This window comes from Melanostigma gelatinosum (genome assembly GCF_949748355.1).
Source record: "Melanostigma gelatinosum genome assembly, chromosome: 17".
Lineage (NCBI taxonomy): Eukaryota > Metazoa > Chordata > Actinopteri > Perciformes > Zoarcidae > Melanostigma > Melanostigma gelatinosum.
Window position 1 is genome coordinate 7,719,047 of NC_136650.1, and position 14,269 is coordinate 7,733,315.

General features: G+C 45.1%; 1 protein-coding gene across 2 annotated transcripts in view; it reads right to left on the reverse strand.

Annotated features, from left to right (window-relative positions):
- Nucleotides 1-14,269, reverse strand: part of ext1b (exostosin glycosyltransferase 1b) — a 106,126-nt gene that overhangs the window by 5,690 nt on the left and 86,167 nt on the right. For both annotated transcript variants that reach the window (XM_079288407.1, XM_079288406.1), the window contains 5 exons: nucleotides 12,580-12,698; nucleotides 9,961-10,056; nucleotides 2,600-2,689; nucleotides 1,129-1,289; nucleotides 12-183 (listed from right to left, as the gene is read on the reverse strand). In XM_079288407.1, coding sequence (XP_079144533.1) covers nucleotides 12-183; nucleotides 1,129-1,289; nucleotides 2,600-2,689; nucleotides 9,961-10,056; nucleotides 12,580-12,698 — 638 coding nt within the window. The remainder of the gene's footprint in view (nucleotides 1-11; nucleotides 184-1,128; nucleotides 1,290-2,599; nucleotides 2,690-9,960; nucleotides 10,057-12,579; nucleotides 12,699-14,269) is intronic.

Genomic DNA, 14,269 nt, shown 5'->3' on the forward strand with positions numbered 1-14,269 from the left:
AACAGCCCTACCTGTCCCATCATGGTCTCCTTGTACTGCTTCTTCTGTGTGACCTTGATGGGCGGCAGCTTGGTGACAGCGGAGACCAGGAAGTTCATCAGGATGTCCTCGCAGTTGGCCAGCTGGTCCACCATGCCCTTCAGACTCGTGGGTAAGTAGTTGGTGTACAGGTGATGGTAATACCTGCGAGAGAGGAGAGAAGGGGGTTAGAATACAGGAAGAGTGAAATCATGAAATGAGAATAAAGAAGAAGGGGCGACGCCATGTGAAAGATGAAAGCATTGAAAGGGAACTGAAGGGTGAGTCGCAGGTTAAGTTTGGCTGTGATCATAATTCATCTGGTCTGGTTTAACATCACGGGTATTTTCCCTCACTTCCGTTTCACTTTTCCCAACTGCACACAATAAAGTGTATGTCGATTTGCATTTACATCGTATGTGTACAAACCTTCAGAAGGTTGTTTTTGGATTAATGCCTGAAAAAAACCGCCATCATTCACACGCTGTCAGACCTTGACAGGTGGACGACGAGTAGCGCTTGTCGACTGTTTGGGGCGACTTGAATTCAAATGCACCACACATTTCACAGGTTGAAGCCTTCGGGTAGAACTCAGAGTTCATCAACGGACTGATTGCTCACAGTTCCAGGATGGATTGAAGGACTGCGTTATTGAAAGCGATTAAGTGTTTGGCAGTGATTGGCTGACTCCGGCTTAATGGACTGCTCCCATCACAGCTGAGTGAAGCCATATTAAAGCTGACAGGGGCTGTTGTAGAGCTAAACGCAGGAACTATGAAACGCCGTGTAGCAGACAAATTGACATTGTTTCTCGGGATAAAACATACCCGGTGTCAAAACACTGATTTCCTGAGGCTGTGCAACACTGAACAAGGCGCCTACTTTCATAATTGCCAGATCACTGCATCAAAAGTGTTGTATCAAAAGACAGACGACTGAACACTGGAGAGCAGAGCGAAGCTGTGATCCCCGTATAACAGAGAGGGGAACGGAAGCAAGGCACATGAAAGCAAAGAGCGGAGCCGAACAGTGAGCAGGTAAACATCTGTAATGGAACCAAGTCGTTCTGCAGATCAGAGGACGGCGATGTGAAAGCCCGCGCCGCTGCACCTGTGGTAGATGGCGGCCCCCGTCAGCACCATCGAATAATCGTTGGTCCATTTGGAGGTGTAGCCCCAGCGCTCCTTGTTGCTGTCCCAGAAGTGGCTGCGAGCGGGGTAACCCACGATCCGCTCCGGGAAACTCTGCCAGACCGTGAAGGCAAAATCCACCTGGACCGACACAAAGCAGATTTTGACATATTATGAGATTTAGAAGCACATTTGTATCACTTCCCAATAAAAAACAACACCGTTATGAGTTGTGACTCGGTTATTCATGGTTTATAACTCATTTTCTAATGCTTTATTTCAGTTATAAGCATTTAACTTATGGTTGCCAGGTTGTGAAAAATCCTTATTAGAAAGTGTGAAACTCACAGGTGTTTATTAATGCGTTCATATACATTTATAACTGCATTATCACCAATTAGGATAAACACCAGCCAGAGGGATTTTCCACAACCTGGCAACTCAAAGGTTGCTCTGATTAATGGCTTATAACTTATTTACAAAGCATTAGTAAGTGATCTATTAGCCATTAACAAAGCATCATTACGGCACCATTTGAAAAATGTAACAACACGGGAGTATTCCTGCAGGTATTCTGTGCTTTTTATATTTAAAGGATGAGAGGAGGGAACTCCCACACACTGTCCCTTTACTTGTAATTCACTCTTATTGATGAATACAACATCTCGGTCCTCAGACTGAGGCTCAAAGTTCATTGCAAGTAAAAGGACAGTGTGCAGTAATTCTCTCTCTTCTCTTGTTTAAGGATGTTTCCTCCTACACACCTGCCTCCAACAAATTGAAGGTGTTCATCAGCCTTCACAGTTTACACTTAAAGCATGAAATATTTCCTCTGAGATGTTAAGATTCATTTTCTATTTAAGGTATACGTTGTGTGAGGAAAAAAAAAAGAATCCAAGACCTCATCAGACACAAAGCAGTCCGTCCTCAGCTGCTGCCTGCAGCAAACTTCAACTTCAGCATTCAATCAAATAATTAGATGAAAACAGACACAAACAGCCCTCTCTGCATTACACCGCAGACTACCATGCTATCATACACCGAGAGTGCTTACATGAATGAATATAGAGAGAGACAGAGAGAGAGCGAGAGAGAGAGAGAGAGAGAGAGAGAGAGACAGAGAGAGAGACAGAGAGAGAGCGAGAGAGACAGAGAGAGAGGCGGGCGAGAAAAACCCAAAAAAGTACGGCGCCGGGAGTAAAAGTTCGAGTAGTTTAAGTGATTTGAGAATCGAGCTGTGGAGCGATAACTTTAAAACACCGGGGACAAACAGAACGAGAGATAACAAAAAATTCTTTCACAGAAAATGCAATCAGAGAGTTGCTTTTGGGACATAGAAAGCGTTTGATCTTTGTTTTGTCTCAAGAGGACCCGACTGGGAAGAGGCGGATGGAGGGAGAGGGAGAGAGAGAGAGAGAGAGAGAGAGAAATGTTATTATGTTACAAAATACCTCTGTGGTGGACAACACTGTGTCTTCATCCAGGCTGAGGACAGCGTCGGTCACGATGGTCTCGTAGGGCAAGAAACGACTGCTCATCACCTGCACGGGGACACACAGATCACAAAGGGTTGAAGCTGCGTTATTAAAACGAAAACGTTGGATTCCTCCGCTTCACACAGCGTTCATTTGTCAACATTTAGTCGCCTGGAACACATTAGAAACAGGCTGAGGGAGCCAATCGATCTGAAAGTTGTGCAAAATGTCTGAAAAGGGAAGAAAGAAGGAAACTAAACCTTCCTGTTACATGCTGTCACATGCAGACGTGTTTATTCACACAGATGACAGCTTCCACTGAATGTTTCCATGGAAACTCCATCTCATCCTAAATGTGCAGCTTGTTTTGAGGGTTTTGTTCCAGGTGTGGCCGTCCATTTTCCTCGCGAGGTAGCTCAGGACAGCTTCTCCGTAGGACGCCTGGAGACGTTCCCAGGCAAGATGGGATACTGGATGTAATTCCCTCCAGCATGTCCCGGGTCTCTCCCGGGTCTCATCCCACTTGGACGTGCCCGGAAAACCTCCAAGGAGAGTCAACAGGGAGGCATCCTAAGAGCCAACATTCAAGTAAGCCATTGGACGTGTTTTGGTTCATCTTGCCCGAGGACACTTTGACCTGCTTACTGGAGGAGCTGGGGATCGGACCGTTGAACTTCCGACTGAAAACCTGAACCACAGCCGCCCGAAACCAAACCAAACATGCCGTAAACACAACACTGACATCAGCACCTTCTAACGTTGACACGGCAAACTTCTTAGCAAACAGTCGCCTACAAAATGAGAAGACAACTTCATCAATTATTTGGATTCCTGTTTGCGTCCACCTGACAAATGTAAGTCCAATATTCCCTTTCATCTTAGTTCTACCAACTCCTGAGGGAAATATCTTTAACCGCATAATGCTCCACGTGGTCACCGGCTTGTAGATAACTCTTTGTGTCGTTTGGTGCTCGTATGTCGCATACAGTCACTCTATTGTGGCTAACAATGACACAATAAGAAAGCGAGTGAGACTGAATCAAAACAGTCAAATTGTGGGCCAGAAAATCAAAACAATGAGCTGAAAGACACTAAAATGAGATACAGTGCAGAGTCTGGAGATAATTACTTGTTCACCAATCACTCGTGACCCCTTTCACATAAAAGTAGTCATGGGATCCACAGTTGATAGTTAGATACATAAATATAATTAAATTCAACTTAATATAAAAATATTGCTCATAGCCACTGTGAGGAGGAACCCGGACGTCTAATTCTTTCAGTTGCTACCCAACGCTCTAGTTTTAAATTACATCCACCGGTGGAGCTTCACCTTGAGATACATTTCAGAATAAAAACTCTTTCCGCTTCAATGTCTCCCGTATACATTTTTAATGACTCATTACAAATTCATGGGAGACAAAAAGCCATCACATCAACAACAAACAGCAGCGCAGGGAGAAGGAGAGAGAAGCCAATATCCTACGCTTTACTGCCCCCCCCCCCATTGTTTTCAAAAAGTGATGGAGCGCTGATACAAGTTTCCATTACTGCTGCAGGGTCGTTGCTCTCTTTTAAAATCAATAACGACACAAATGTACCTTTCCTCTCCACCACCCAAACAAACAAATGCGTGTATTTAACAGCAAATGAAAGCAAACTGCGTCATCCATAACGGCCCTTGAATGTGAAGTGGAAGCAGAGAGAGCGATGGTGGCCCGGGCCTGGTGGGTGGATGGAGAGACCGACATCTTGAGGACATTTAGACGGGAAGTCTCTCCGTCTGCTGCTGTGATGAAAAGCGCTCGGACGAGAAATCGGCAGCTTCTGGCCGAGGAAGTCGCTTGAACTCAAACAACCTCCTACAGGAAGGAGAAGCGGCTCCCGATGCGTCGCTTCAATGGACACACGGTTTGTTAATACTCTCACACTAACAGCCTGTTGTTCAGTTGTTAAGGTCGCGCCTTTGCAAGAGCACTTGTTCGTTATGAAACACCTGCACTGAAAAAACGTCATTACATTTCTCTTCAACAATAGTCGGCGTTGACCTCCTTTCTCGATCAACACCTGGCATTGTCTGCCTGCCGCGCTCCAGCAGAGTGACCTCACTCTCAACAGGTCTTCATCACTCCTACAGCCGAGGGAGAACGACTTCACTCTGGAGCCGTGTAAAGCCCGTTATCCGTTCTGGTGCTGCAACTAATGATTCCTTTTAATATCGACCAACCTTTTACTGTATGAAATGTCATGAAGTATTGAAGAATGCCCAAGGCGATGTCTTTAGGTTGCTTATTTAATACGACCGATAGTCCAAAAACATTTCCCTTTTACAATTACTTTTAAACGGGACCTATTATGCTCTTCTTTGGGTGCATCTTTGTTTTATCTCAATTTACTGTTACAATAGAGTGGTCTCGTGTGACGTCACAGTTTAGCTGTCGGCCATGTTGGAGTACACACAAAGCCACTGGCATGCACGGCTGAGTCGCATAACCTATCGATCATGGTGAACTTTTGTGCTGTCTTTGGTTGTGGCAGCAGAGCTGATAGAGACAAGAAATCATTCTTTCGTTTGCCAGCGGTCATTACACATCAAGGAAATGACACGAAGGAGCTATCCAAGCGACGTCGCAAGAAATGGCTGTCACGCATCTCTCGAGATATAAAGGAATGGAATTTGGCGTACACTCGAGTATGTGCGGATCACTTTATAAGTGGTACGTGATTTTATTTACTAATTCGTTTGTGAACAGTATTTAATAAAGGAAATATAAATTAAACTTTTACATGAGAAGGTTACCGAAGCTTCATCGGCCCGTGACAGCAGTCGGTACCAGAGACGTGTCGAGCGTGTACAACAGGCGAAACACAGAGATGCAGCCTCAGCATTGCTTGATATGAGTTTTTATATATATATATATATATGTGTGTGTGTGTGTGTGGGGGGGGATGGAGTTAGTTGAAAGTGAATTCCTACACACACGCACACAATGACATGCATGTACAATGTAAACAAACACACGTGTCTGTTTGCGCTGAGTAAACATTGAATATTGCTAAATATCTGACCAGATCTGTATATATTTACCCTTCCAATGACGAGATGAGAATTCTCGACGACCGTTGCTTTGACGTCTCGGACCCATCCACTGACAAACTGATTATAAGCGTCGAGCCCTTTGTAGCACTCCAACTCGTCTTTTGTGTGAGGACTGGGGGTGTTCACGAGATACGTGTAGATGTTGGCGTAGTTTACCGATGGAAGATAAGTAGGATCGGCACTGAAACGATCTGCACTCATCGTATAGGGATCCAAGTTACCAATAACCTTCAATTTGGCCAGGTAGTGAACCTTTGATGCACTATCCAGTGGTTCAAAGTATGGTATTTTCGCCGCACTTCCTTGTTTACTCGCCGCCATGTAGGATCTGTATGTACTCCAACATGGCGGACAGACCTCGTAACTAAGGAGATCGTGACGTAGGTGAGACCACTCTATACGCTTACATGCAATAATGCTCAAAAAACGCCTTGTTTTTTTGTCTGCCCCGATTGTCCAGCTCGGCCCCGCTCTGTTGTGATTGGTCAACCACGTGTCGCATGCGTCGGAAATGTCCCGCCCCTTACCATACACAGAACTTAGCTCCAAAGGCTCACAAAAACACTGCGGGAGCCACGGTGAGAAGAGCATCTGTCCTGCCGCGAGTCAGCTGCTGAAAGTCCGGCGGAAGAAGCCGATAGTTTGAGGACCGTGTCAAACTAGCCGGTAGAAGGTGTTATGCAAATGTCTTACATTGTGATATGTACACAAATATATACAATGCACTAAAGGAAAGGGGAATGAGGAAAAGCATAATAGGGGCTCTTTAATACCAAATGATCATGTTTTTTCATACCTGCAGGTGCGCTGTTTTTAGCAGCAAAACAAATGAAGTAGAAAACATGGATTTCCAGAGTTTGATTTTACATGTGCATGCCCCCATGCTGCTCCCACCGCCTCACACAGCTGAGCCTCAATGGCGCTGTCGGGGCCCGATCGAGTGCCATCTACTCCCCCTCTCCCCGAAAAACCCTCAGAGGCAACGGCAGCGGCGGAAAGTTCAAGCGACACTCATATTTGATCAGGGTGGAGGAGTCGAGGTGTGTGATTGGCAGTCGCATTTACAGAACGAAGAAAAGGAGAGAGAGAGAAAATGAGCGTTGAGAGGAGAGAGCTGCCCTCTCGTTTCCATTGTCAGCATTACTGCTGTAATGTCCTGCGGGCATACAGAGAGAAACAAAACAATCCCCATCGCTGCACTTGTTTTCCAGCACAACGCGTCAGGGAGAACACCAGCGAAGAAGAGCTGTCGAGAGAACAAGACAGGACACGGGAGGGGAGAAAGTGACAGCGAGACAAACGGCAACAAAAACAAAATAATTAAAAAGGAGCGATAGAGGATGAGAGGCTGGTGTTTCCAAAGCCCTGATGGTTTGTAGTGTTAGAAGTGTGACATATGAGCCTGGGGCTTGCTGGTGCTCTCCAGGAATGTGAGCTCTTACAGCCGGAATCTGCCTCCAGCACTTCGCCTCCTCTCTGAAGGACCGCAGCAGAGGAGGGAGACGGGGGAAGGAGAGAGGAGGACCACCGGTTTGCGTGAATTATATCGAGCGCTGCTTTTTGGCCGCCGTGTCGGAGAGACAGAGAGGAGGACAGACGGAGGAGAGGAAGGTACGTGGTTCAAGGATAAGATTGGTGTTATTCCAGGTTTTTTCTAAATGTCAACAAATCCCAAGACAAAACCAGAACTAACGATGCTACCATGTGTGTCACTCTTCATAAAAATGGCTTTGTTTTTTGTGTTGTTTTACAGGAGTGGATCTTTCATTCTTGCACACCACCATCCAGAAGTTATGTTTCCCGCTGCAAGAAGCAAGCGGACACATTATCCTTTAAGGCGAAAGACTCAAACAGGCCAACGTTGTCTGAGGCGGGAAGATATATGAATTAAAGAGGAATAAAGCATGGAAGTGAAGGACACTCGGGGTCGATGGTAACGCTGAGGACATGTCCTCTCTAGTTCCTCCCTGGGAATATGGCCGTGTTTAAAACCTGGAGGTACGTTTTAATTACACAGCGAATACAAATTATACACACGGTGGGTTTTTGGTCGTCTACTATATCAGTATGTACACATTTAAAATCTTTTAGGTCAACAATACGTAAATAAATATATAAGTCAAGGATGCAGCTTTTTTGTATTCCTGGCAGTGTGGAGGCTTTGAATGAGGATTTAAGCCTTCATGTTTGGAAATAAACGATACAGAAAATAATGTTGAAATATTGACTGGAGAAAGAAAATATGGGAGATCTAAATCATTTTAAAGATTAGGGAGGAAGGGTACATTGGAGGGAATTTAAACTCAGTATGACCTCTCGCATTTCTAAATTTCTGGCCACAGTCCCGGTGCGAGTGTACAAAGTAAATAAAGAGGAGAAAGGAGAGCAGCAACGATGCAGTTATAGAGACGCGAAAAGAAGATGAGAGGAAGAGAAGAGGGGGGGGGGAGGATCTGTGAGTGAGGAAGGGAAAGGGGCTAAGCAATGTGACAGTGGCAGGAAAAAAGGCAAAAGGGATGAAAAACTCTCTCTCTGTCACTTCCTCTGTGGGGTGGAGGAACACAGCTTGGCTCGCCACAGTAAACACAGAACCCGCCGCAACCACAACAAACCACAGGCTTCCTGACACACACACACACACACACACACACACACACACACACACACACACACACACACACACACACACACACACACACACACACACACACACACACACACACACACACACACACACACACACACACACACACACACGTCAGTACGCTAAGCCTGTTCTGCTCGCTCTTCACGGACACACAGCTACACACAGAGCCCTCCCACTGTGATTGACAGCTTGGGAGAAACCACTCAGAGCCGCGGGGAGAGGTACACCATAAACTCAGCCTACCGCCGGGTGACTGATGCTGATGTGAAAACCACTTCCTCTGATTGGCAGGTGAAGTTAAGTCCTCGCGAGCGGGGGGGGGGGGGGGGGCGAGGACGGCATCGGATGAGTCTGATGTCTGGGAATAGAGATGAGCGACCAGATCCTGTTTACTTTTCCTCAAAAAAACAAATCAAACATCAAACCTGAGCTTGGACATGGGGAAAAAAAACATGCTCGCATCGACATTTAGAGGAAAATAATCCCCCTGTGTCCACATCTGTCCATTGACTTTGACAAGCAGGTCACAGGGAGGTCAAGAGAAACGCTGCTTCTCCCTTGAACAGGGCAGAGCCTTCAGCCTAATCAGGTTGCCACAATAATAAATATATTTATATATATATAGACCGGAATAGTCTTTTCTGGGAGGATTTGCGTTTTAGAGTATTTGTTAGGGTAAAAGATTCACAATGTACTGTAAAGAGGTGGCAGTCGTGGCTTAACGGGACTGTGATAGGGCAACAAAGACGCCACAGCAAAAGAAGCTGCGCCAGAGTCTCAACCCGGCATCTCGTAGCGGTACGACATGAGAGCAGAGTGCTGTTCGGTACTTTTTAATCGAGTTACAACAGCCTCAATAGCAGCGGCAATGCTGTCTGTAGCGGTCTCCATTGCAGCATTAGTCCCTCCCCCGGTGCTGATTGGCTGATCGTTATGTCCCCCGCTGAACTTATTGGGCAATTACTTTTTAATCAAGATACCGCTGTTTGATGTCACGATGCCGGCTGATTCGGCTGACACAAACTCGGTTGAGTTAACGGATTCAGAGATCTGGACCGTGGACGACATGCGGAACTGCGGAGCCCTGAAGCTCCACAGAGCGCTCCGTGCTTGTTTGAATTGCACCAAATTTGGAGAAAAAAAGATAAAGACATGGACACAGATTCCATTGCTTTACAGACAGATATTGCAACTCATTTCTCTAGAGACATTTTGTCACTTTCTTGACATCTATTTATGATTAAAGTAAAGAATAAACAGCAATACTTTTATTAAAACGCACACTCTAACTACACACACGCATCTATTACTGCCTCCGTATCTTTCCTAACCATATGCATTTGCCGTGCTGATTTGTCCTCCAAACCACATCATTCCTATTACTGAGCTTTAACTGAAACCACACAAACTGTCCTTTAATGGAATCAGAGCAGCACAAATCAAAACTCATGAACTCCCAGACACTTAGTGAAATGTGCACAAATACAGTAGCTTTACGGTGAGAGAATGTGCATAAGATAAGCTGCGTAATTAGAAGTGACAGTGATCGAATCTTTGGGGTAAACTGGGAGGAAGTGTGCTCAGGCTCACCTTGTTCTCTCCCTCGATGACGATGACGGGAACCGAGGTAGCGGGCCAGCGGTGCTTGGCCGGGAGAGGCTTGTCACAGTTCCACAGGACGATGATCTAAAACACAGAAGCAAGATATCAGCACCCGCAAACAACTCATTTGATTCCCTCTAATCAAAAACAACTCTTCAGCTCGTTCAACGTGTGACATTTACGTGACCTAACCGGCCATCAAATGTCACCTTATCACAGGCTGGTTGAGGGTTTAAGAGCCAGAAGGGCAACTGGTGTGTAGTTCTAGAACGGCCAATAAAGGAGTGTGTGAACTCTCCCTTAACAATTTTCAATTACATTACCTGAGGTTCAGCATAATACATAATCAGTTGAATGTAATATAGTACTTACATACTTAATGTACTAAAGTGTACATTAATGTGGGACTATTTGTAGAGTCGCTGTGCAGCTCACACCGACAGGAATCTATCTAAAGAATATGAAGATGGATTGTAAATCAAACGGAAACTTCACAACACCGCCCCCAACCCATTTTCAACTTCAAAAAAAACATTACAAATAGCTGTAATGTTCATGAGCTAACTGAAAAATGTATTTCCAAAGATTTGTTAGTTTGCTGTTTTCTGAGCTTTGCCTGGAGCTGGAGCACCACCATCTGCCGTGTGCTTTCACTTCCAGTTCCCCCATCTCTGTTGTGCACACAGTTTTGAGGGAAGGTCATGCTGCTCAAAACCACATTCCAAATTTGAGCAATTTAAGTATGCACTCTGGCAATTTTCAGCGGACTTATTTTTTTCCATGAAAAACATACTTAACACTCAAAAAGAGTGTAGTTACTGTGGTTTATTCTACGCTATACTGCTACTGTAAATCCATCCATGAAAGTGAGGTTGATAAATTATAACAACACCGCTAATATCAACACAACCCAAGGAACTGCTTTGCCTGAACCTGCGGAGAATGAATGCCCAATTAGCCATAAGGAATATGATAGGAACTCATCATCGGCATTCCCATCCTGGAGTGTTCAGGTGCTGTGTGTCAGCGAACATCTGCCCTGCTGAAATCTCCTTCAACAAGTCAGTAAATTAATCCATCCCAGTTCCACCGTGCAGAGCTGTAGCAGACACTGTGCTCAGACGTCCCCGACGGAGGTGAACCGCAAGAATGTCCCGTTTCACATGATTCTGACATTAACCGTGTCACACCCAGCAGCCCCCCCCCCCCTGGGGACTCTGCACCCCTGACTGGACCTGCCAAATTATGAGCTGGGAGCCATTTGGATGTCTGTGTCGAGGTGTTCGCCTAGCGTCTACACAGCAGCTGTGTGGAAATATGACGCCGGTTTCTACAAAGAAAGATGACACCCAGCTGTTTGACGAATGGGCACAAATGAGCTCGTCATGACAAGCCAGTACAGATACAAAAAAAAGAGAGAGAACGTGTTTGTCATTGTACTATTACAACAGGTATGCCCACACCCACACCCACAGCAGAAGAACGTGTGATTCTGCTCTGATTAGAAAGACAGATGGTGTCTCTGTCAGCCCACCAGCCCTCTCAGGGTGCCGGTGGCTCGTATGTGCGCCTGCATGTGTGTGTGTGCGTGTGTGACTGGAGGAGAACGGTGAAGACAGTGTGTCTCTGTCGCACAGTTGGAAGAAACGATTCCCTTGAAAAATGCACATGCACGCAGCAGGAGGCCCGCTGTGCCAGACTGCGCCTCAAAAGCTTGAGCTAACTGCTGCTGCCTTTAATTGAACCACATTCAATTGATGTATTAATCAATTTCCTGCATTTCTGCATTTTACTACTGTAATTTATTTCATTTTTTTTTAAATGTTTTAATGTAATGAATGTTCTTAATTGTTTTTAAATCTCCTTTTCTTTTGATGTTTTGATGCTTTTAATGGTTTTATGTGAAGCACTTTGAATTACCTTGTTGTTGAAATGTGCTATACAAATAAACTTGCCTTGCCTTACGCAAACACACATTCATATTGTATACGCCGCTGTCACCCTAACTCACCCTCCTGTGCAACACACAAATGCAGACCCGCACACTCACGCACGGCACTCGTACCGCCTACACAGAACAGAAACCTGCTTACTCATGCACTCTGCTGGGCAAACAAACAAACAAAGACACACACACACACACACACACACGTGCGTACACACCCACACGAAAAACCAGCCATCGGGGAGCAAATTCCATTTCATTTCCCGTGCTGGTAAGGAGCAAGCAGGGGAATCAATACAGGCCGTCTCCAGCTGTGCTGAAGGGGGTTTCGCTGCCATGGAGACAGATGTAGTTGCTGCTCTAATTCAATCCACCTGAGTTAACACACACACACACACACACACACACACACACACACACACACACACACACACACACACACACACACACACACACACACACACACACACACACACACACACACACACACACACACACACACACACACACACACACAGAAGATGAATGTCGTTGTTGCTCTGGTTGGAAAATGCGATCGCAAATACGAACCCCTTAATGTGCACAATTTGGGGAGTCACGAGGTGGAGATCAATGGAAGATTCTGCAGTGAACACACACACACACACGATTAAGTCCATTACCTGTGCACAGTACTGGGACTTGGCCACGGCTACCAGGAGCTTGAGTATGGGCTGGGACTGGGACACCAGAGGCGAGACGGCATGGATGACCGCTGTGAACTTGGGGTAGGGTTTGACACCTGAAACACAACAGAAAGACTGTCACTCTGTAATGCAGTTTCACAAAACAGCAGAAAAAAACGCCTGGCTGGAAGACGGCGAGCAGCCTGTCAGCCATCGGTGTAATTTTAAGGTCTTTGAAGAGAATAAATCCGACGGAGAACTGAAGGCTCTCATTTACAAACACTACATATCTATTTTCAGTTAAAGATCTCATTTAAAGAGAGTCTGTCAGCAGTTCACACAAATGTATGACGATATAATTGTCAGGGATGTGCGTTTTCAAGCTAGTCTTAAAATATTCAACAACGTTGATGCGTTTTGAAAAACGCCAAATCTCCTTGATCGCTGAATATTACATTCCGGAAACTCTTCAGCTGTGTCTGAAGCCCAACGAGCAGACGACTAAGTGCTGATGCGGCTTTAAATTCAGCCTGACTTGATGTTCGAGGAGAGTAATCAGGGCTGAAAATGAGCAGGAAGTAAGATATTGAGCAAGACGGATCATAGAGGACGTTCAACTTTTCCTAATTTAAATCTAATCAAACCCGAACCAACAAAGCGGGACGCAGAGGAGACGGCGTTCCTCTCCTTTCCGCCACTGAGCAACTTTTTATGATGAGGAATACACGCCGTTGAAACTCGGTAAACTGTCCCTGTGACTCGTAATGGAAAAAGTTACGAGTGCGCAGAGTTTTCAAACTCCTGAGATGTGAATTTGTAACAAGCTCATAAACAGACTTCCATGAAACATTGAACAAAACCCGGAGCCGAATTACCGTCGTGCAGCTTATTTTAAATTTTGGATGTGCGTGCTGTTTTCCATCCTCGGAACAGGATTCTCGGAGGCTTTTTTATCACATCCTGCATCATCAGCACATTACACATCTCACATGTGAAACATTCAAAGCAGCACAAAAATATAGTTTGGGATTGATTCAGGAGGCCATTTAATACTCGCCACTGGCCAGAAGTATGTTGACATGCCTGTTTTACATACGTTTTTTTGTAATTTTAGTGCGTGTTGTTGTTTGTGGTTTAGTTCCAAATAAGGAAAATATTAACGATAAAACACACCTGACATTTTAGATCAGTGGTTTCCAACCTATTTGACCACTTAGGATGATCCTTTACCATCATCACAACCTACTTGTGTCTTGCATTGTTCCATTTCAATAGTTGACAAACTATCAGACATCGTAAAAGAAAACAGCAAAGTTAAGATTAGTGTCCAAAATTTAAAAAAACAAACAATTTGTGTCAGAACTTCTCATCTCATTAATCATAACGCACACCCTCAGATTCTCTGTGTGAGACAACAGTCTGCTTCCACCTTTAGGGCAACAGACAGGGAGGGGCCTCATCACCCAACAGCAGCAGTGGCCGACCCCACCGTGTCCTGTGTCCACATACTTTTGGCTAGGAAGAGTGTATCACTGTAAAATATACATTTAGTTTCCATTTACAGTTATATCGTTTTAATTACCAATATGTTAGTTACTGTCTTGGATTTACTGCAGTGGAAACAACTTATAGTGATCACGGTTGATCAACTGCTTGTATGGATCAGAAAGCTGGGGACAGAATCATT